At 35.3% G+C, this 21,456-nt stretch overlaps 1 protein-coding gene across 2 annotated transcripts; it reads right to left on the reverse strand.

Moving 5' to 3' along the window:
• Positions 1-1,275: 1,275 nt before the first annotated feature.
• LOC131155062 (RPM1-interacting protein 4) lies at positions 1,276-16,262 on the reverse strand. 2 transcript variants are annotated; one of them, XM_058107973.1, is made up of 4 exons: positions 15,784-16,262; positions 3,616-4,125; positions 1,716-1,898; positions 1,276-1,610 (listed from the first exon to the last, which is right to left on the reverse strand). In XM_058107973.1, exons 1-4 carry the CDS (start codon positions 15,787-15,789, stop codon positions 1,581-1,583), a joined length of 729 nt encoding a protein of 242 aa, XP_057963956.1. In that variant the 5' UTR covers positions 15,790-16,262; the 3' UTR covers positions 1,276-1,580. The 2 variants fall into 2 exon arrangements, with proteins under 2 accessions (XP_057963956.1, XP_057963955.1); XM_058107972.1 differs by having other exon boundaries at positions 1,276-1,898; positions 15,784-16,218.
• Positions 16,263-21,456: the final 5,194 nt, after the last annotated feature.

Consider the following 21,456-nt stretch of genomic DNA (forward strand, 5'->3'; position numbering starts at 1 on the left):
AATATAAGGATATATATATATATATATATATATATTTACGTAAAATGTTTTACACTATTTACACTTTGATATATAGTATAAATTTTTATATTTTTTAGTAACATTTAGTCTTATCTTAAAGGATTAAGATACTTTGAGCACAAATTAATTTATACTATTCATATTTGCAGATATAGAAAAAAATTTATTTTTTTAAATCAAGGTATTTAGTTTTACTCTAAAAAAAAAAAGGATTTTTATCCACAAAATAATTTATACTATTCATATATATATATATATATATATATTGCTTTTAATGCTATTTTATATTAATTTATTTAATTCCATGCTTAAATTATTCTAAATTTTAGATTTCATTCTAATACAAATGTTTTTCTATTTCCTTGTGTCGCATTGGGTCTCCACTAGCATAATCACAACATTAATAATTTCAATGATGAGTAAATGTGTTTCAAACTTCTACCTAAAAATAGCAAAATTTCTTCCAATTGCAAGTCAAAAGATACATTTCCTCCAAACAAGGATAAATGATTTTGGATTTTCTTTTTGAATCATATCATTGATATTATCAAATTATCTACGTTGAATTCAAGCCACGCAAATGTGCAAATGTACCTCATTTTTTATTTTATTTTTTTCTTCCCCAGCTGCGTCCCAGCCTGAGTCATTCAATACAGATAATTTGTATTCAAATTGTTCAGTTTCTCCTAAAACACTGATCACTTTATTTACCTTCAACTTTAAGTTTTGATGCTTTGTAGATGAAAAGTAACATAATCAACAAATATAAGGTTAATCTTATATTCTGAAAAGTCCAAGTAATCAGGGGGGAAAAAAATAAGAGCAAGTGTAATTCGCCTATTCAAATGGATCCCATTCTGAACTAAAGTTGAGATCAATGCAAACGTCTGGTCAATGGCATCCTCTGTCAGTCTGTTGCAAGACAGCATGGTACAGAGACAGCAATGGATGGAAAAACAGAATGCGTACGTGCAAGTTCTGTTGAATACTGGGGTGAATACATCAGTAATGATCAATCCAATTTGAACCACTAGTTCTTTAGAATGTGTTAAGCATATATCAAAATGTTCATCATATGGTTTAAACAGAAATAGAATGATTTTCGGGATGATAGCACCCGAAAGCTGAGATCATCCGTGCTAGTTTAGCCTTGTGTTGCCAAGGCTCATCTTCAAAATAAAAATCCAACCAAACCCCATGCAAATATGCAACCCTCAGGCATTCTGAGCAAGTATAACTTCCAATCCCATACAAAAAGGCAAGAACAATGTACTGAGATAGAATAAAAGAATCTGCATCTGGTTCTCTTCCAGCCAAACATAATTTAGAAAATGGAAGTCAAGTAGTACACTAACCAGTGGGAAGGCCAAGAAAAAGATGGATGATTTTCCCATCAAAACCTCAGGTTCATTACCAAAATAAATAAATAAATAAATAAAAAGCACACAAATGGGGAGAAAGAATATTGCACTTTTTTGAAGTTACTCTGCATAGACACAGCCTTCAAAGTAATACCCAGGTTACACACACCTAATTGTTATCCACAGGGTTGAAACATCTCATTTTCTGCACCATGGGAAGCAGCAACTCTGAAAAGCAGCAGGGAGAAATAAGTAGAACTACGATAATTTGTTTAGCCAAACGTAGCAAGAGCTAATGGAATGCTGCAAGTAAAAAAAAATGGAATGCCATACCTTGTGGCTCTCATCAGCATTAATTTTGCCATAAGATGGCTCAGAGTCCATTCCTGGTACCTTTGTTCCCCCAGTATGCCTCTCTTCCCGCACTTTGTTGAAAATGTGAGTATAACCATCAGCTGATGAAGGGTTGGTCTCATCCCACTCACCGAATTTTGGGACAGCGGCACCTTTATCTAACTGCCACATCAAAGCTAATGCTTTAATTCCACCATGCCACAAGCAGATCAATGATTTTATGAATGCATGCAAGGAACAAATAGAAAAATAAACAAAAAATTAATAAAAACCACTGCAACTGTGGCCCCATTCATTGCCAATGGAAAGAATTTCTCAAGAAAAAAAAGCCATTCTGTTAAAGAGTGGTCCCATAGACGCTCATCTCCCAGAAAATGCTTTCACACAAGTAGTGAAAACTTGTATTTTGGAGAAAATTTAACACTGGGGAGAACATTCCTTTTTTTCCTAGAAAAGAAATAAAATACAGTAGTATGGGTAGAGCTACAGTGCAAACATTGTCGTCAATGATGTGACTGCACTGAGTGAGAGAGTACAAACTGCCAATCATATGACAGGAGTAGCTAGCTTGTCAATAGCATAACTATGTTAGAACCAGAGGTTTTTTGTGACACTTCAGATAATAATAATAATAATAATACTAACAACAACAACAACAACAATATAATAATAATAATAATTGAAGCATTTTAAATCTACAAGTATATAGGGCTATTAAATCATTTCTTCACTCTTTTATTTTCAAGTTGCATGTTGACCCCTGTTAATTATTCTATTTTTGTGTTAAATAAATAAGATCACAAAGCAAATCAGCATGTTTAACAGAGTTCGAACCTGAGTTTTGATCAGGGACTCACTTCCACTAAAAGAAAAAAGGAAAAGAAAAAAGAATCATAGTGCACCAATTTGGGACTACTAAGAGAAATACATGCCACAAAAACTTCTATAAGGGTGCTGTGTCCTTGTCATGTTTGTATCTAACACTGACACTTCTGTGGGACGTATAAAAACGAGTTGACAATTTTGAAGCATCCCATTGCTTCTCAGACAGTCCTTGGACACTCCTCTTAAAACTTGTTAAACAATACTTCAGCAACACAGTGACACTTAGTAAGATAATTTTATTTTATCTTATAACTTATTCATAAAAACCATAATTATGAAAGAATAATGATAAAAAAAAATGTTGTCTATTGCAATAAAAAAATTATGAGCTTGTTGACATGTATAATGAAAAAAGAGATGTAACTAAAAGATGCATGGCTATTTATGTTGGATTTTTTTAAAAACATATAGTGACATATAATATGAAAAGATTAATATTTTTCATAATTAATATATCTAAATACAAGATTGTATAACTATTAATTATCATGTCACTTTTTGTTGTATCCTATATTTTTAGGATTTTTTGTGTCCCCACATCCATGTTGTGTCACACCTGTGTCCTATGTACATGTCCATGCCACTGCTTCATAGTAAAAATCAAAGGACAGCCCGGTGCACAAAGCTCCCGCGTATGCGGGGTCTGGGGAAGGGGCAAACCACAATGGGTCTATAGTATGCAGTCTTACTTTGCATGATCCCCAAAAAAAAAGGAGTCTCTGGGCCACAAGGCTCCTCGCTTTGCAAGGGTAGGAGGAGGGTCATCGCAGTGTACACAGTCTTACCCCTGCTTTTATCTAGAGGCTGTTTCCTTGGATCTGAATTCATGAGCAACGGGTCACGAAGGAGCAACCTTGCTGTTGATCTAAGGCCCACCCTCTAGAAGATCAATATTGGGCTTAATTTATTTCATAACATAACAAACATAAACATGCACCCATGTTTGCCATCCCATCTACAGCATGCAAATAACAAGGATTAGGAGAAAATTTACACTGTCATCGCTTCGAGCAACTGGCTTCATTCGTGATCTTCCAGGAGTGCCATGGCTAGCGTCATGTGAAACCTTTCCTTCCCAAGAAGGGGAAGAGACTCTACTGCCTTTCCCTGTGACCCTTCCCACGTAATGTGGATGAAGTGGTGAGCGTTCAATGCCATGCTCAGATCCAGCACTTTGTCTTGGATGTTTTCGATTGATTTCACCAGGACTTAATCCATGGCCTCCCTGATGTTGTGTAGAATCATCATAACCTCCAAGACCTGCCCGGTTATATCGTGCTGGAGACCCTGTGACTTGCTTGAGGTCACCATCTTCACTGCTTAATTCCTCTGGTTCAGCTCTGGTTTTAGAAGGAGCATAAAAAATATCTGGGTTCTCTTGGGGATCATTTGGATTTATCAGCTTCCCACCACTTCTACCCACTCGTGCCTTTTCAAAGTACGCAGTGTAAGGAACATTCTCTTCACTTTCCCAATTGCCAAACTTTGGAACATGTGAACGTTGCTGCCAAAAATTGATAAGTTTTGTCATGCACATTCATCTAAAAATTTATGTGCCAAAAATTGATGAGTTTTGTCATGCACATTCATCTAAAAATTTATGGATAAAAGATCCGAACATAAACTGAAGAGAGCAATGGAACTAAGCCATACCTTAAAACAAGAAAAAAGTAATTAAACTATGAAGTTGGATATAAATATTAATAGTTTAAGGACATGCCATATTCACAGTAGCAAAAATATATTCTAGCACCATTAACATCACTGAAAGCAGATCTATGCTGTGTGGTTCCAGAAAACTCTCATCACGATAACATTTTAGTGCACATGTGGAACCAGGATGGCACTCTCTTTTTAATCAACCAACCAGGATGATACTTAATTGACAACAAATTGCGTAAAAATGGCTTCATTTCTTTTTCTTTTTTTCTTTTTTTTAAAAGCATACATGTAAAATGCAACACTCATCAAATTGTATACCAAAATTACAGATCTAACATTTCATTCATCAGATAATTCATTACTTATACACTTCAATCAATTGTCCATCAAAAACAAATTGATGCTACGTTAAATTTATAAACGAAATCTCTTTTTACATTGTCATACTCAGAGCAAACTACAGTGTCTTGCCACAGTATATCCATCTCCAGAATCAATTAGTTATAGTCAGAATTCTCCAACACTTGCTCGCCCATACCTTCAAGCTCCATTAACACAAGTATATGCTTGATTAACTTAAGATTAGCATAATATGCAGTATACCAAACCAGTTCCAGCAAAATAGCACACAAATCATGAAATCAACAAGGTTCACAATTTTCAATCCAGATTTGTCTAACTGAAGTAAATGGATTTCAGTTGGTTTTCAATGGATGTTAGATGATTCAAGATCATCAAAACACAACCCAACCATAAGTAACTTGCTTTGAGATTAACCCTCTAAACCCCTAACTCTAATTCAACTTAGTTCATGTAACCATAACAAATTTTTTTTTTGCAGTAAAATATCTGAATACAGTTATTTTACTATTTTATTATTTTGAAGAGATATCTAATTATTTATTAAATATCTAATTATCATTACCAAATTGGCAGGAAGCTGAAAACGAAATGGATACATGATTACATTTTCCAACCTCGTTAGCAAATGAGTTAAGGTTCATCTTGAGCTTATTTCAACCCAACCCAACTCCACCCAGGTCTGCCGATTGCTAGCTAGCCCCTAGTCTCACCGATTGATGTGTAGCATCTTCACACTCGCTCCAAGCTTTGGGGCAACGCACAAAAGAAAATGCAAAAATTTAAAATCTTTTTTCACAAACATCCTAGATGCATTTTGTGTTAGTCCCCAATAAAACACATCTCGTGTTCCAATCCACCTGGCATGCTCTATTGTGGACCAGCACAAACAGAACCCAGGGAACTTTGCCCAAGTCATTCTATTTACTCATTCATTTATTTATTCTTTATTTTTGGGGTGGGGGTAGGGGCTGGGATAAATGGGTAACATTTAATGGAAAATAAAAGAGTTATATTTGGAGCCACTGTAAATTGAGAGAGTCCATGGAGTACTTTTGTCCTGAAAGAAGTCCATAACTTTTCTCTCCCAATGGAATTTTGGTATATTCAACTGCCAAGGTTGAATAAGTTAATAAATGACTAATCCCTCACACAGTAGGTTTACAGACAGTCTCTTTTCCTATTCATGTAACTTTTTATTTTTAACTATCCAGCTAGCAGTAGTCATACTCCTAAAAATTGCAAAGAAAAATATCCATATGAACGTATAATTGATCGTAGCAGACAAAAGCTGAAAGATCCTATGTAAGCAAGTATATAAGTTTCTGAAATTATCAAAAGCAAAAGATGACCCATTGTCTTGGATAAAATCAGGCATATGCCACTAAAATCAGCATCACAGTTGAAAACTGTAGGACTTTCCTCATTTAAATCAGTCATGGAGTACTTGCTCAGTTCTTTATGTTTCTGGTTCATTAAATTATATGTGGCAGTGCAAAGCTTACCTCAGATGACTTTAATCATATTTAGCATAAACAAGGATGATCTTGTAAAACACATCATCAAAGACTAGAATAACTTCTACATGGCAAAGAAACATCACTGTATGTAGGAGCAGATCCACATTTGTGTCAATCTGGGCTATAGGCTGCATCATAGGGTAGTCAAACATAGTGCACTACTAAGGTAGATGAAAATGTAGCCTACAGGAGATTTTTAAAAAAATTTAAAATAAAAATCCACTGTTTTGAGAATGAATTCAGCGTAAAACATTTATGCCTCTGAAGGTACTTCCTTCCTTGGGATGGAGACAGACCAATGGAAGGTATACTCATCAATAGAGGGAGTATAGTTGATCTTCTCAAACTTGAATGTAAGCACACAAGACACTCCTAGCAAGCAGACTTACAAGCTCATGACAAAAATGAGAAAATCCACATGGATGTAAGAAAATTTCAGAGACAAGTTATGCAACTAATCCACTTATCACTTAAGCATCTAGCGTTGATTAATGATTATGTTACAGTTTTCAAAAGATCTAGAGAGATGGCAATTGCAATCCACTTCATGACCGTTTTAAGAAGCTGTATTCCAACATCAAATACGATGCTTATTTCCCTTTAACTTATTGGAATGTGATTTCTCTTGGTATGCCTGTAAAACAAGGTCACATACAATGCTTTGATTCCCTAGACAACATTTTTGCTTATAGTGGATTTTTGCCAGCCTAAAATCCTTACGGTCAACAAATGCAACAGGAGAAATGTGTCAAATGAAAAAGGGGAAGTGGGTGAGTTCAGAAAGTGTCAGAAACTGTTAAGGAGCATTTGATAAAAGTAAGCATCAAGTGCTTAATAATTAATACTAAATGTACTTTTGAATATATGAACCAGGTTCCAAAAATAACCAGAACCACGCTCTGAATCTGAGTACTGAATTTAACTAGCCTGTGAATATGGTTGTTTTTCCCATTTCAACTCTCTAATTTGTCAAGAGTTAAATTTACAGATAATAATAGAAAAAAAAAAAAATACATATCACAAATTACAAAATAAATTGATACATATTCAAATCATAAAAATTAAAAAATAACAGCTTCTCACAAACTACAAGAAAAAATGGCTTTCAAATATTCAAATCAGGGGGGAGTGCATCTTTAATATTATAGGAAAATATTGCACCAGATATTGACATCACAAAAAAAAAACTATATAATATAGAAGCAATTGCCCAAATATAAGTAATCTATTTGAGCAATCACCAGACCAAGCTTGAAGCCTTCATTCAAATGTTTAACTTTTTCACCCAACCTACACATCTGATTTATGCAGCATACAGACATGACAGAAGTTTAAAATTTTAGAAAAGAAAAAAAGAAAAAGTTACGGCAATAGTTGTTTAGCGGGTAGAGGAGGGAACAATATAAACCAACCTCAACTGATCAAAGGAGAGATCTGGTAGAATTGGAGATTTTAAGAACATTCAAGAAAATTTTGGAAAATTACCAAAAAATTTCAAGAAACATTTACTCCAAATCTGCACCATCCTCAATTGATTAGAGGGGAAAATCATCACTTGATCTATGAGGATCTCCATCGATCAAGCAAGCAGGGAAGAAAGGGCATTACCTTTGTTTACTTTAAAGAGACAGAGAAATTGAAGGAGAAATAGCATCATTGAAGATAAAGGGAAGACATGCGAGTTACAGACTGAGAGAGAGAAAAGTTATCATAAAATGAGAGGAGAGATCTGGTAGAATTGGAGATTTTAAGAACGTTCAAGAAAATTTTGGAAAATTAACAAGAAATTTCAAGAAAATTTGACTCCAAATCTGAACCATCCTCAATTGATTCCAGGGGGAAATCACTGCTTGATCTATGTGGATCTCCATGGATCAAGCAATAAGGGAAGACAGGGCATTGCCATTGTGTACTTGACAGAGAAATTGAAGGAAGGAGAAGTAGCATCGTTGAAGATAATGGGAAGACAGACAAGTTACAGAGGGGTGAGAGAAAATTTCTCATGAAATGAGAGTGCGCTCTGGTCAGACAACCTCTTAGGAAATTAATTAAAAGCAAGCCTCTGGCCGAACAAGAGGCGGTTAGAGGCTATTCAGATGTATTGCCAAACAGCTGTGTCTCTCTTATTTTTTATGAGGCTTGCCTCTATTTAGAAGTTATTAAGTGCAAAAAATGACCCCTAAGTTCTACACGTGTCAAATAAAAAGAGGCGGATGAGTTCATAAACTGTAAGATCTGTATCGGCTACACAGAATCCCACATGCATTCAACAAGGATTTCTACATGCAAATGATGAGACGCTAACAACTTTTACTCTCGTGCTAAATGACGTACAACATCACAAGAGATGACAAAATCTGCATAATTAGTAACTGCAAGGATGAATAGTATTTAATAAAGTGGTATCCTAATGGTTTCCATCAACCTAGAGAAAACATATGAAAGAGTAGAGGGATGACTTTACATCAACATTTAAAAATAAAATGGAAGTACAGGACTAGAAAAACTGTTGAAAAACAGTTTGGTGGGCCAAAAGACATACTGCTTAAAATTGCATCACCTTTCGCCTCTTAAGTTCATAAGTTCTGATCCAGCTATGGATGAACTAACAACAAATGTCATTTGATTCCTTTCAAATAAAACAACTGACAAGTTTAAGAAGAGGAAAAATAGCATATGGAGCTTAGAGCACAGCCATATTAGTTTATCACTTATTAATACAGCCTTTAAATCCACGCATGCTCAACAAGGAAATGACCAACATAATATGGACAGATATAGACAGAAGATACTTCTGCCTGACAACCCATTAAGTTTAATATCAGTGGATGATGGACAAAGCTGGAGCCAGAGCGGGGGTCAAGTCTGGAAGCCATATTCATCACCTAAGAAATTTAGGAGATTTTGATTTATTTTATTTTCAGTTACTTATTTCAACGAAATAAATTTCATGTAGTTTGGAAAATAGATTTTAGGTCTCACTCACACACACACAGAGGCGTAATGATGTTAAGTGGGATTTTGGAAATAAAAGAAATAAGCATTTGAATTTTAGGGTTTTCACCCATGAGAACTTAGGTGTGGTTAGAATCATTTGGTATTATAGCCAAGTGGCTGCTGTCACCATTGATTCACAGCTCCCAGACCCCAGTGCCATCCATTCAATTCGCCGCAGCCTCAGTTGACTCCCCCTAGGTAACACCGTTGAGGCCTCGTCAACAACCTTGTTTTTTTTTACTTCCAGCCATCGATGCTTTCTTTTGCTGCTGCCGGCCTTGTCAAGGCATTTGCTTCCCATTGTTCAGTCACCCCTTTTCATTATAACCAGAGGAGAGAGGATACCTACAGCCCTGTCCCACTTTGCTGTCGCTGATCACTCATTGACGATATCACTATCTCCTTTGCATAAGAAAGTTGCCCCAACTCACCATCTGCCATTGAGCTTCTCTGCCATCAATCACCATTTGCCCCCTGCTTCAAAGAGGGCTTGCAGGATTCGTGGGAGAGAGGGAACAAAGGAAGGGTTTTTTAACATTAAACCAGCTCTAAACCAGTCAGACACAACCGAATCAGCCAAGCAGAGAAAAAAGCATAGGGATCATATGCATGCTGAGAAAAAAGAAAATGAGCGTGGGCCAAGCTTTTGACCAGACAAACACAGACTTGAGCAAATAATCAAGCGTCCATGTCCCAATTGGATACTTGTAACAGAAAAGGGGGAGTGCAGATGCAATTGACCCTGCCAACTCTACAATCATCATTGAGGGCACACATAAGTTCCATCCACATAACTTTCTGTTCCATCCACATAACTTTCTGTATGACCCTCAACCTGACAATGCTATTAAAATCACTTTCCCTAAATTTCATGGCGAGGGTGAACCAGATAATTAGTGTTATTGGTTTAATTAACCAGAAAATATTATTATTTATAGAGGGGTAAGGAACGGGGACAAGGTAAATTTAGCCATTGTTTGCCATAGTGGGTATGCTATGGCGGGGAAATATTGAGTCAAACCAAAGAAACTGTTTGGAAGGACCTAATGCCTCTTAAATGAGGACTGTTGTAAATTATGTTGTGTCACACAAATGGAAAAGATGTTGATATGCATACACGAGAGTTTCACAAACCATCAAGAGGGGTGCCAGTTTGAGGGAAGTGAATAACAAGAAATTATCCTATATATTGGGGGATTTTGAAATGGGATCTTGATGAAAAAAAGAATCATTAAATGTGATCAAATAGAAGCATGAAAAGAAAGTGACTGACTTTGTATAGGAGCCATTAGAGCCAGCTAACAGTGAGGAGGAGGCTTCGAACAGTGAAGTCACCCACGGTGCAATTCTGAATAGTTCCCTATCAGGGCTTGGGAAAAGCACAACCTGAGGTTGTCTCTTAATTGTAATGATCTTTTTCAATCATGCTGGTATACCGGGGAGTTTGGCAGCCTATGCTGCTTTTTTGTAGTTCTCCATCTGGTTTGAAACCCTTTCAGAGTCACATGATGCATGCATCTGGTTGACAGTTGGTAGTTTTAGTATTCAATGATTATACACGATTTACAATGGGAAGGAAAATGCCGCGACTGTTAAGGTTGGATCATTCCATTACAAGCTGCGTTCTGTGTCTTATAATAGATGTTGTGGTCCACATTGCATCCCGATTCATATTGTTTCCATTCACTGAGTCTTTTTATTAATCAATGCTCGAGGACGAACTTCTCGGGGGTGGGAGAGAATGAGGGAAGTAGGAGCCCATCATGGAAAGGGGTCCAGAAGCCATGTTCATCACTCAAGAAATATATGAGACTTTGCGTTATTCATAAATAGGAAAATATATTTATTTTAGTTTTAGAAAGTGGATTATAAGACTATACAGATACAATGAATTGGAATTAGAAGACATTGAGTATATGAATTTTCTTTTTAATGTTTTTACCTGTGAGATCTTTGGTGCTGAAGTGGAACTCCAACAAATAGCTTATCAATCATTCCCATAGTTGCAACAAACTTGAAGTCACCGCTATTAAAATTCTTTTTCACTATTTATATGAACTAAAGGAAACCTTAAGTGATAAAATCTCCAATTATCAAGGATTTTTTAGGACTACCTGAGAAAAACTAAGAATAATATTTGGTGAAGGTATCCAAGCCACAGATTTTTCATGGAATAAACCTTATTCATAATTATTTCCTCTTGATAGGATCATTTTGTACTATTCTGAGGCATAATTATGAAATATAAAAGTTCGGGATTGAGCTTAAATAAAAAAATATTTTCCATTTGAAACTTTTAAAAAATAATAAAGGGATATAGTCCCTTGCACAAGACACAATCAAAAGAAGATAACTACTAGGCTCCAATGCTCCCTCCATGATGTCTGCAGTACCTTTCATCCAGGAAGGGTGGAGAACAAAAGAGGGGAAGATCACACAGTAATCTGTGCTTCTCTGAGAAAGTGCCAGTAGCATAAAGTTATGTTTGGGAGCATGGATTTCAAGCCACAGATTTGGATGTGTGAATTTGGACAAAAACCAGTACAATTTTGTTTTACATTTCATCCAAATCCCCTCAAAGCCAAATCCGAGATCCAACCTCCAATATCCCAAACATAAGGCAAGCGTTTCTATAATGTACACAAATCACAATGGAAGTCCCTCATATGTTGACCATTTTTAATATATTAGACATTCAATGGGGCTTAAAATTAAACTCCACAACGCAACAAACATTTTATTAGTATAACTAGAATTTGTGTAAAGGGGAAGAAGAATAAAAAAGCAAAATCCTGGAGATGTGTGTTTCTAAAAAGGTTGCCACCAGTACAAAAGAATATAAAAGGGAAGCCTCCTAATGGGCATCTAGTGCACTGAAGTGATTTCCCAATTTAAAAAACCAAAAAAAGAAAAAATCATGCTTTTTATGAGCTTCTTTTTAACAATGAGATGGTATATAACATATGAAAGCTTAGGAACAGCTTGTCATCTCCATTGGAAGGTTGAAGGACAATCAACCTAGAGCTAAAGGTTGTTGGTCAAATTTTGTATCAATCAATTTAGTATCAATGGTGCAAACTTACTCTTTAACTTTGACGAGAAATATAGAAGTTAATGGTTAAGGGAATAAAAATATTTAATAATAAAAAGAGTGCAGAAAAATTAAACTATCAAAATGTAAGACCCTCATGGAGTGTCCAGAACTGGCAATGCGCCAATGCCTAGAATCAATTACGCAAAGGGTGATATGGACAGCATGGCAGTTACAGAAAAGCCATTAGAAATGACTGGAGTTGGTGAAAGTTTCTGACACTACACTGATGTTTGGTAGGCATTCTGGAATTATTTCTCTAGCTCCTGAAAGGAAAACAAAATAATTTTTTGGCTCTCAATTATAAGGAAAGGGTACTTCCAAAATGCTATTAAAATAGGTCTTAAATTCTTATATATCAATAGTGGACACATATACTATTGACTTGACAGTGAAGATGTAGTGTTCTTACCTTTGTTGAGGTACATGAACCACCTTTCAAACATGTCAATCAGCATAGCTACACAATAATGCCAAGACAAGACTAGCCAAGCAATCAAAGAGATAAGAGGATAAATGAATGCAACAATTATTTATAAACAAACATGGCAATTACATGAAATCGACTACTTACTGTCTGTTCCTCAGTGTCTACATTTACTATATATGATATCTATAAACATAGAATCTTATGCTGATGTTCTGTTCGGTTCGTTATGTCCATTTTGTTGAACCATTTATTACTTTAGAAGTATGGATTTTTCTTTTTACGAGATAATAAAACTAAATATTTCAATTTGATGTGCTACATACCTACATCAGTCAGAAGTTCAGAAACATTTCCAAGTACAAAACAAAACAAAAGAAAGGCAGCAGAAGAAGAAGAATACTGATGAAATCAAAGGCACTAAGGCCAGAAATGAGGTCCACTGCAGGATTGCAATAACAACTATAATTTTATTTTAAGACACCATGAGAAATTCTAGGCCCTGCTTACTTGTGTAAAACAGTTTTACTTCCAATTTCAGTTTTCTAAATAATTACAAAAATGCCACCTTGTTTCCCAATTTTCCAAATTTCTTTTGGAAAAATATTTTTTATTATTTTCTAGATTTCCTAATAAGTTTTGAAAAATTGGAAAACAATGTTGCATTTTTTTAATTATTTCAGAATCTAGAAATGGAAAATGAGAACTGTTCTCCACAACTAAACAGACCCCTAGCTTTTCCAATCAAGATTGTTCAGAAACGAATTTCAGTTCCTTAAATAAAAACACCAGGATACTATTGTGCAAATTATTGTTTATGGTTTATAGAAGAGCACAAGAATAGCACTCGATTGTCTTGATCTCCCTTGACGTCTATGCTGACATTTGCAGAGGATTAATTAAAGAAGTCCTAAATGGAAAATGATGTCACCTGAGGCAACATCATATACTTAGGCTCTAATAGATTTGAGTTTGAGGAGAAGAAAATCAGGAGAAGTGAATAAATGCTGAACATGCTCCTAGGAAATGCCTAAGTTATTTAAATAAAGAGTAACAGATATGAATGCACTATTTATTTACCCTTTTCAAATATTCTCCAGCAGCTGGTAGCATAGGTGCATTTCATGCATAAAGCCAGAGTTCAAACCCTTGAGATCTACTGTCAAGGATACTCTTGTACAGCACACGGAACACCTTCATAATGGCCCTTTACAGGTGGGGAAAGAAATGTTCTTTCACTTACCAAGTGAAAGAATATATCAAGTCATGGGAGACTTCAGGAGCCATTTCACATTTTTCAAAAAGAACATCAAAGGTTAAGAAATACAATTTACCATATATGCACTCTGCATTCAAGCACATGCAAACACAGACATCAACTCCATGGCTACGGTAGAAATCACCACCGCAATATAATTTTTGTGCCAATTTCAGTTCACTATTACTGAAAACCAAGACAATCATTCAGCATTATCTCTATTATCTACCATGACACCGTGTATTGATAATCACAAAAAACACATCAAAACATTTTAACCAATATTTTAAAAGGCTCACCTCAAGGCAATGAAAGCCTAAAATGCCTTGAGGCTCAATCCAAAATACCAAATCCCAAAAAGGCTAATGCATTACATTTTGAGGCTTACGCATTTGTATAAATGGCCTGCCTTTTGTGCCTTTTTAGTTGAGTATTAATGGATTTTAGGTGTGTCATACATAATGTGAGTTGATTTCTTAAACTTGAATCTCAACCTTTCCAAAACAATTGAGAGTTCTCTTAGATCTTGAAAATAATTTGAACTTTGTAATGTTATAGCTATTTCTTGTCATAATTTGCACAATGAATAGTTAACAATTTTTGAATGGACTACAAAGTGTTGTAAATTATATTTGATTTTCTTTAATTTTATATTTGTGATTTTTTTAATTTTTTCTTTAAATTTTGGAATATATGTAATTTATTTACATATTTTTATCTAAAAATAAAATTCACAAAAGGCTTACGTCTCAACACCTTAAGGCTTACGCCTCGCCTCTAAAGGGTTAAAATGCCTCATCTTAAGCCTTTGCCTTTTAAAACATTGATTTTGATAAATGCAATGTTAGCAACTAAATGCATACCATATTGCATATAATCAACTTGAAGGTATTGAAATATTCCAAATGCAAACCCCTTTAATTCACACAACTCAAAACATCAACTGAACAACTTGATTCCAATCTCATTTTTCACCGAATCATTTTAAAAAAGCAATATCCACAGATTCCAAATAATATTCTTCCATGGATCAAAAAGAGTCAAATACAAATACAAGCCCCTTTGCACAACTCGCATCATAACTGAACAACTGAACCCACTCATATTTTCGGAACTAAAAATCCTCAAGAGAGTCCATACAAAAGAATCATATGGCACAGACCAAGCACATCTGTTAGGCAGCAAAACAATCAACTTCTTTTTCATTAAAACCCACCGTGAAACAAACTCTTTTAATCAACACAACTTCCAACATCAACTGAACAACTCAATTTCAATCTCACTTTCTAAATTTTAAAACCCCAAAAATTCAAAGAGTGATTAAAATAAATCCTATAATATCTACTGAGCACATCCATCTAGCAGTCGAAACAAGCTCAGATGATTACTAATCAGTTAAACCATTTTCTGTAAATCAACGACAAGCAACATCAAAATTCCAGTATTTTATGTAAAAAATTTCATTATAATGTACAATAGGTGAAACTTGAGAAAACAATCGTGCCGGATAAAGCACTCTTGATCGACTGACTCACCCATAATACTCGAACCAAAATATCAAACCCTTCAATCCAACTTAGAAAAGCAAACTGAGGTCGCAAAAAACAACCAATCAAATATGAAACCTTCTAATTCAATAAATTAGGCAACACCCAGCATTTCCAAGCAAAACAGAACATCGAAACAAAAACCATAACTCATGAAAAATTCCAAAGACTCATGGACCAATCCATGGAAGCCAACCGAACCTTCCCAATTTTCATTCCCAATAAAACGTAGACAAAAGCCAAAGAAACAAACAGAAACAACTCAAGGTAGAAAAGAATCGAAAGACTAGGGAGACTCACAGCCATTTTCGCTCCACCAAGCTTCGAAATTGAAATGAAACCCAGAAACCGCAGAGAAGAAAACCCAGAAGGAAATTCAACTCTCGGAATCTGCCCACCTTAGTCTCCCGAAACCCAAGCCCCTCTTCCACAGAATTCTTCAACGACCCAAGTAGAGAGATAAATGACAGACATATAAGAGAGAGAGAGAGAGAGAGAGAGGTTTATCAACCATTGACTGGCGCCACCGGTAACATTTGACCATTCTATAACACCCACAACCCACCCTCCAAGCCGCGGGTCTCCCTCATCTCCCCTCTGTAACAAGTCTCTCTTTCCTGTCAGTTTCAAAAGTCTGGTCAGCTTTGGTTACAAATTCAACTCGCTTAAAGCTTTGAGCCTTTTACCATTTTAGAGTGGTTAATGGCGGCTGCTCCTCAAGGGGCTTTGTTTGCGATTTTTGTGGGTAATAATTTGTTTGCTTATGCAGAAACATATCTGCTGACTTTTAGCTTTGGCGACTCGTTTTGTTTCCTCTCCGCTCGTTTCTCTCCATAATTTTCACCAAATACAGTAGGCAAGTCATCATGGTCTTAGAATGAGCAAACCACCATTAATGATTGGGACTGATTCTTGTTTGTTTGATTGATTTCATTTTGGTGTATTTTAACCCACGCTGCCTGACTGAACCACATCAATGGTTAACTTTTTTTATAATTAATGAAAATTTCAAGCGATACGTATTAAATAAAAATTTCTTTATTTAGTTAGCAAATCCACTTAAATTTAAGCAGCATGACACTCTTATTTTTTAAAAATATACGATAATTTTGATTAATATTTTTTTTTGCATATTTTATAAAGTAAAAGCATATTTATATAAATTGTAACTATTGGCGTCAAAAACTAAGTAAATCTTGACATTCACGCATTAATAGGTTGGCTACAACTTCTTATTTTGCTATTGTAAAAACATATCTGCCCTTCTATTTAATATCAACTTCCCCGTATGCTCTATCAAAGATGGATCTTCCCATTGCCCCCTTTTCGGCCCTCTTGCTTACTATGAGTTCACTTCCTATAAGCTCGTGTGCAATTGTGCAAATAAATAGGGTTCGATGTTACGAATCCAATTACCATGGGATTGGACATCTAGTGCTAGACAACCTCACTGAGATGGAACAAATGATAGTATGATTCAAGGGATTTAGATACTTTTGGAACTTCCTACTCCATTTGACCTTCCATCGAAAAAGAAGGAAATGTCAATATTTAGGGAAAGAAAATATTCGATGGGGAAGCCTTAGGGAAAGCCTTAACTCTTGCATCATCATTGTCATGATGTTCCCGACACGAACTAGACAAGGTAGTTTTAAAAATATTTTCGTGAAAAACATGGTGTAATTGAGTCACCACTAACCTTTTGGAGTGTGATTAAAATACTTTATTACTACCCAATTAGGGGTAGAATCGGTCCGCATTACCAGAGTCAGGTTCGAGAGTTCGGTTATACGAGGGAAAAGTATTATCACCCCCTACTCGTCCGTTCTACGAACGGTACCTAATTAATTGAAAATTATCTTACAAATCAAATGTTATAAGCCTTTGAAATTACTCCCTTTCAAAAATTGTGAAGAAATGCACAAAATAAATATCATATAAGTATTCTCTCAGAATCAGGGCATATCATAGTCCGAAGAGCTCATGCCTCCCTTTAAAATCACTGGGATCGGAAAATCGAGAAAATAGGTTATAAAAATAAACTCCCAGGATTTTTAAAAATTAAAGGGGTTTTCTAAGTATGAAAATAATATTCCGGGAGGTTTTGGACCTATTCGGGATTACAAGTTTGCAAAAATATTTTTTCTGGACCTCAATATATTTTTCTAGATTTTTGGTGATTTTTCCCTATTTTTCCCAAATTTTTAAATAACACAAAGGCAATTAAAGAAAATAGTGAAAGTTTAAAAATAAATTTTTTTATAACTTTTTTGAAGCTTCTAAAGTACAAAACAAAATTTTTACTTCAAAATATTTTTGTGAAATTTTTCTAAACTTTTTAAGTGCAAAAATAAATTTTTAATTTCCAAAAAAAACAATGAAAATTTGTTGTAATTTTTCTGAATTTTTATTGTTTTTTCTTTTTGAGATTTTTCATGTGCAAAACAATTTTTAACTCTCAAAATATTTTTATGGATTTTTTTTTGCATTTTTCTATATTTTTGTATGATTTTGTTGAATTTTTGAATTGTTAAAATAATTAAATAATAATACAAGCTGGACTGGTTCAAAAGCGGTTTAGAGGACCCAACCGGCTCGGACAAAAAACTAGTCAAAGGGGAGGGATTAACCTGTTTAAAGTCTGGTCGAGACCATGGCCACGTGTCAGCATCCGAACGGCAGGGAGCATGCGGTTTGGATCGACTGCGTGACATCATCTTGGGTGTTCATTGAAGGCAGGGATCTAACGACTAAGGAGTAACCACATCCTGCATTGTTGCATGTGGAAAGAAGTGCGCCACGTGTCACCAGTTTGCACAAAGGGTCAGGCCCTCATCATGACTTTTGACACGGGGCAGTATTGACTGTTGATGCGGGGCAACAATCTGACGGTGAAGATGAGACACGTCAGGGTTGCTGACTTGGGAGGATCACAGTCGTGCAAAGACGCCCAGATCATGCGGTAAGAAACGAATTGCCTTGGATTGCTGATGTGGCTAGATCAAGGGCGTTGATAGAAGACTTCAATCAAACGGATAAGACGTGACCACGTGTGTAACAACCTAAAAATTATAGAATTTTTTTTCTTACCTATTTACTCTAATACCCATGAATTATCTGCTATAATCTCCCATGCTCCAAGTGAGCACTAAGGAAGCCTTGCTCATATTACATACCTAAGCAGTGGAAAACATAAAAACATACATCTATATTTACAATACCAGAATCCAATTTTGCCCCAACACATAATTACATAAATACACATCATCCTAGTGTCATATACCCAAAACTCTTGGTTACTACTCAAAAATACAACCACCTATTAAAACTTACCCTACAAATAGGGTAGTGTACTCACCTTCTCTATCTGCGAGCCTGATCCGCTCGCCTAACTGGATCACCTAGAAAATATTAAATCACTTGGATGAGACAATGCTTAGTAAGAGGAAATATGCTATTACTAGTGTGTGACAACTGAGCTTACAAATATATTATACTGACAAATAATTGAAACTAAATTTAGCTGGCAAAACCTCTCATATAGTTTAAAATACAACTGACATCTCTGAGTACTATTTGTTCATAATTCTAGTACTATAGAATATCTGCTGTTGTTTTGTAAATCTATATACATAAAAGTAACTATGATAATACCCTGGAAAACTATACATCATGATTTAACCTTTAGCCTAGCCCTGACACAAACTCCGTGGCAGGGTAGCTGGTAAACTGCACTCCACCAATCCTTAGCCTAGCCTTGACACAAACTCTATGGCACGTTAGCTAGTAAACTGATCTGAAATAACAACAGTATTGTGCTTCTGCTAATAACTGATCTAATTCATTAGGGTCTAATATTGTATATATGTATTATCTTACTGTTTCATCATGATTTTAAAATAACCATAACACTATAAATCTGATATGAAATTTTGAAATACCTTACTGAAATAGCTGTAATATCTGACTGAATATTCTGTAATATCTAACTTGTAGAGACCCAAACCCGTAAAATAAGGAAAAGGGTAAAAAGGTAATTTAGCAGGCTTCGTCGACGAAGCCAATGTTCTCGTCGACGAAGGCCCTTCTACGGTTTGTCTTCGAAATTGAAAGCCTCGGCGATAAAGAGATCCCGACCAATAGGAAAAATATTGGACAAGGGTTCATTGACGAAGGAAAGAGGTTCGTCGACGAAGAGCCTTCTGTGTCTCATCGACGAAGGCACCACTCATTGACGAGTTTGATCGGGTCAAGGGGTCAATAAATATCATTTTTCATTGCTTTATGGCTAAGAAACTCAAAACACACACACACACACACACACACACACACTCTCTCTCTCTCTCTCTCTCTCTCTCTCTCTCTCTCTCTCTCTCTTTTCGATTTCTTCACTGTTCGTCACCCGAATCTGCGATTCGATGTTACTACGTGGATCAGGGGGAAAACCTCTACGATTATAGTGGATTGGATCTTCATTTTTAGGACTTCCAGGTTTTATCTCGAAATTGAGGTAAGTGTCTAAGTTTATTTTTTGGTTCGATACATCTGTAGTAAATAGAATTGTATTAAAGTATTGTTTTTTGGTTTTTAGGTTTTGAGAACTCGGTTTGCTGTTTTGGGAGCCGTATAGTTTGTGTTTTGAAATTTAGAAATAGGTAAGGGGATTTATTTACATCAGTCATTTTTAGAAAACTAAACCACTAAAAAGTTAGCTTATGTTTATATGCACATATTGACTGCTTATTTGCAAAGTTTCACCAAGTAAAAATGTCGGTTTTACGATTTTACTGTTTTGGTAAAAATGAGGGTTTTGGCGTATGATCTTCAAAATTTTCAAAACTTCTTTATTTGTATTATTGACTCTACGAGTCCAATCCTGTTTTGATAATGACAAATCACTTGGTATTTCATCTGTGCATTGAGTTTGTGAACAGGAACTATATTAAGCATGTACGGAATGATAATGAGTCATGGAAGTCACAAAGTAAAGCTAACAAATCTTGGCAAGTTCCATGGAAATCAAAGAGTACAAGAATCAAAATGCAAGTGGCAAATTTCAAAAACAACTTGGGAATGGGTATTTAGAACTCATGTACTTATATTTTCATATGATTTAATTTGAGGCTCAACATAACTTAGAAAGACTTTAGGATTCATGCATTTCATATATATATATATATATATATATATATATATATATATATATAAGGAACTTTCATGGACTTAGAAATGTTTTTGAAATCATGAAATATATGTTTGATAAAAGGCCTAAGAAAAAGAGCAAAGCATTTTTTTTAAATTAGAAAAAGGAAATAAAAAAAAGGGACTTCGGTAGCCTGAACTCCACCTCAGTAGCCTGAAGATTAAGTTCGGTAGCCTGAAGAATTAATGGGAAAACACAAAAAGTGGCCGAGGTAGCTCGGTTGCTTGGCCTTGGAACCTCAGGCGCTTGAACCCACTTCAGGAGCTTGAACTTCCTTCTTTAGGTGCCTGACCCTGTATTCCAACTTGATTTTTCAAAAACTTAAGGGACTTCGATTGCCTGGGCTTTCGACCTCAGGCGCTTGAACTTGCGGGAAATTTAAAATTGTGATTTTTATTAAACGAACTCGCGAGCTATTTCTTTGATCCAACTATTGAGATCAATCCTAAGGGTTAGAAACTATATATATTGATTATCTAAACCCTAGAATGAAGTTAAGACACACGACAAGGGAAGAACACATCGTATTGCAAGATTGTAGAGAAACTTGAGCTGATTGTCTGCACTTCATTCTACTTTCATTGTCTTTAGGCAAAACTAATCCGAAAAGCAAAGGGCATTCATTCATTCAACTGTACTTCAATCTAGTATTGAGGTTTGATCTTTCAAGTTATTATTCTTAAGAACTTCTCATCACATTACGTGTTCTTGATTATCATTAGAAAAGTTTTGATCTTGAGTGTGCATATACGTATAAAAATTGATTTTTG

Source organism: Malania oleifera, chromosome 5 (assembly GCF_029873635.1).
Source record: "Malania oleifera isolate guangnan ecotype guangnan chromosome 5, ASM2987363v1, whole genome shotgun sequence".
NCBI lineage: Eukaryota > Viridiplantae > Streptophyta > Magnoliopsida > Santalales > Ximeniaceae > Malania > Malania oleifera.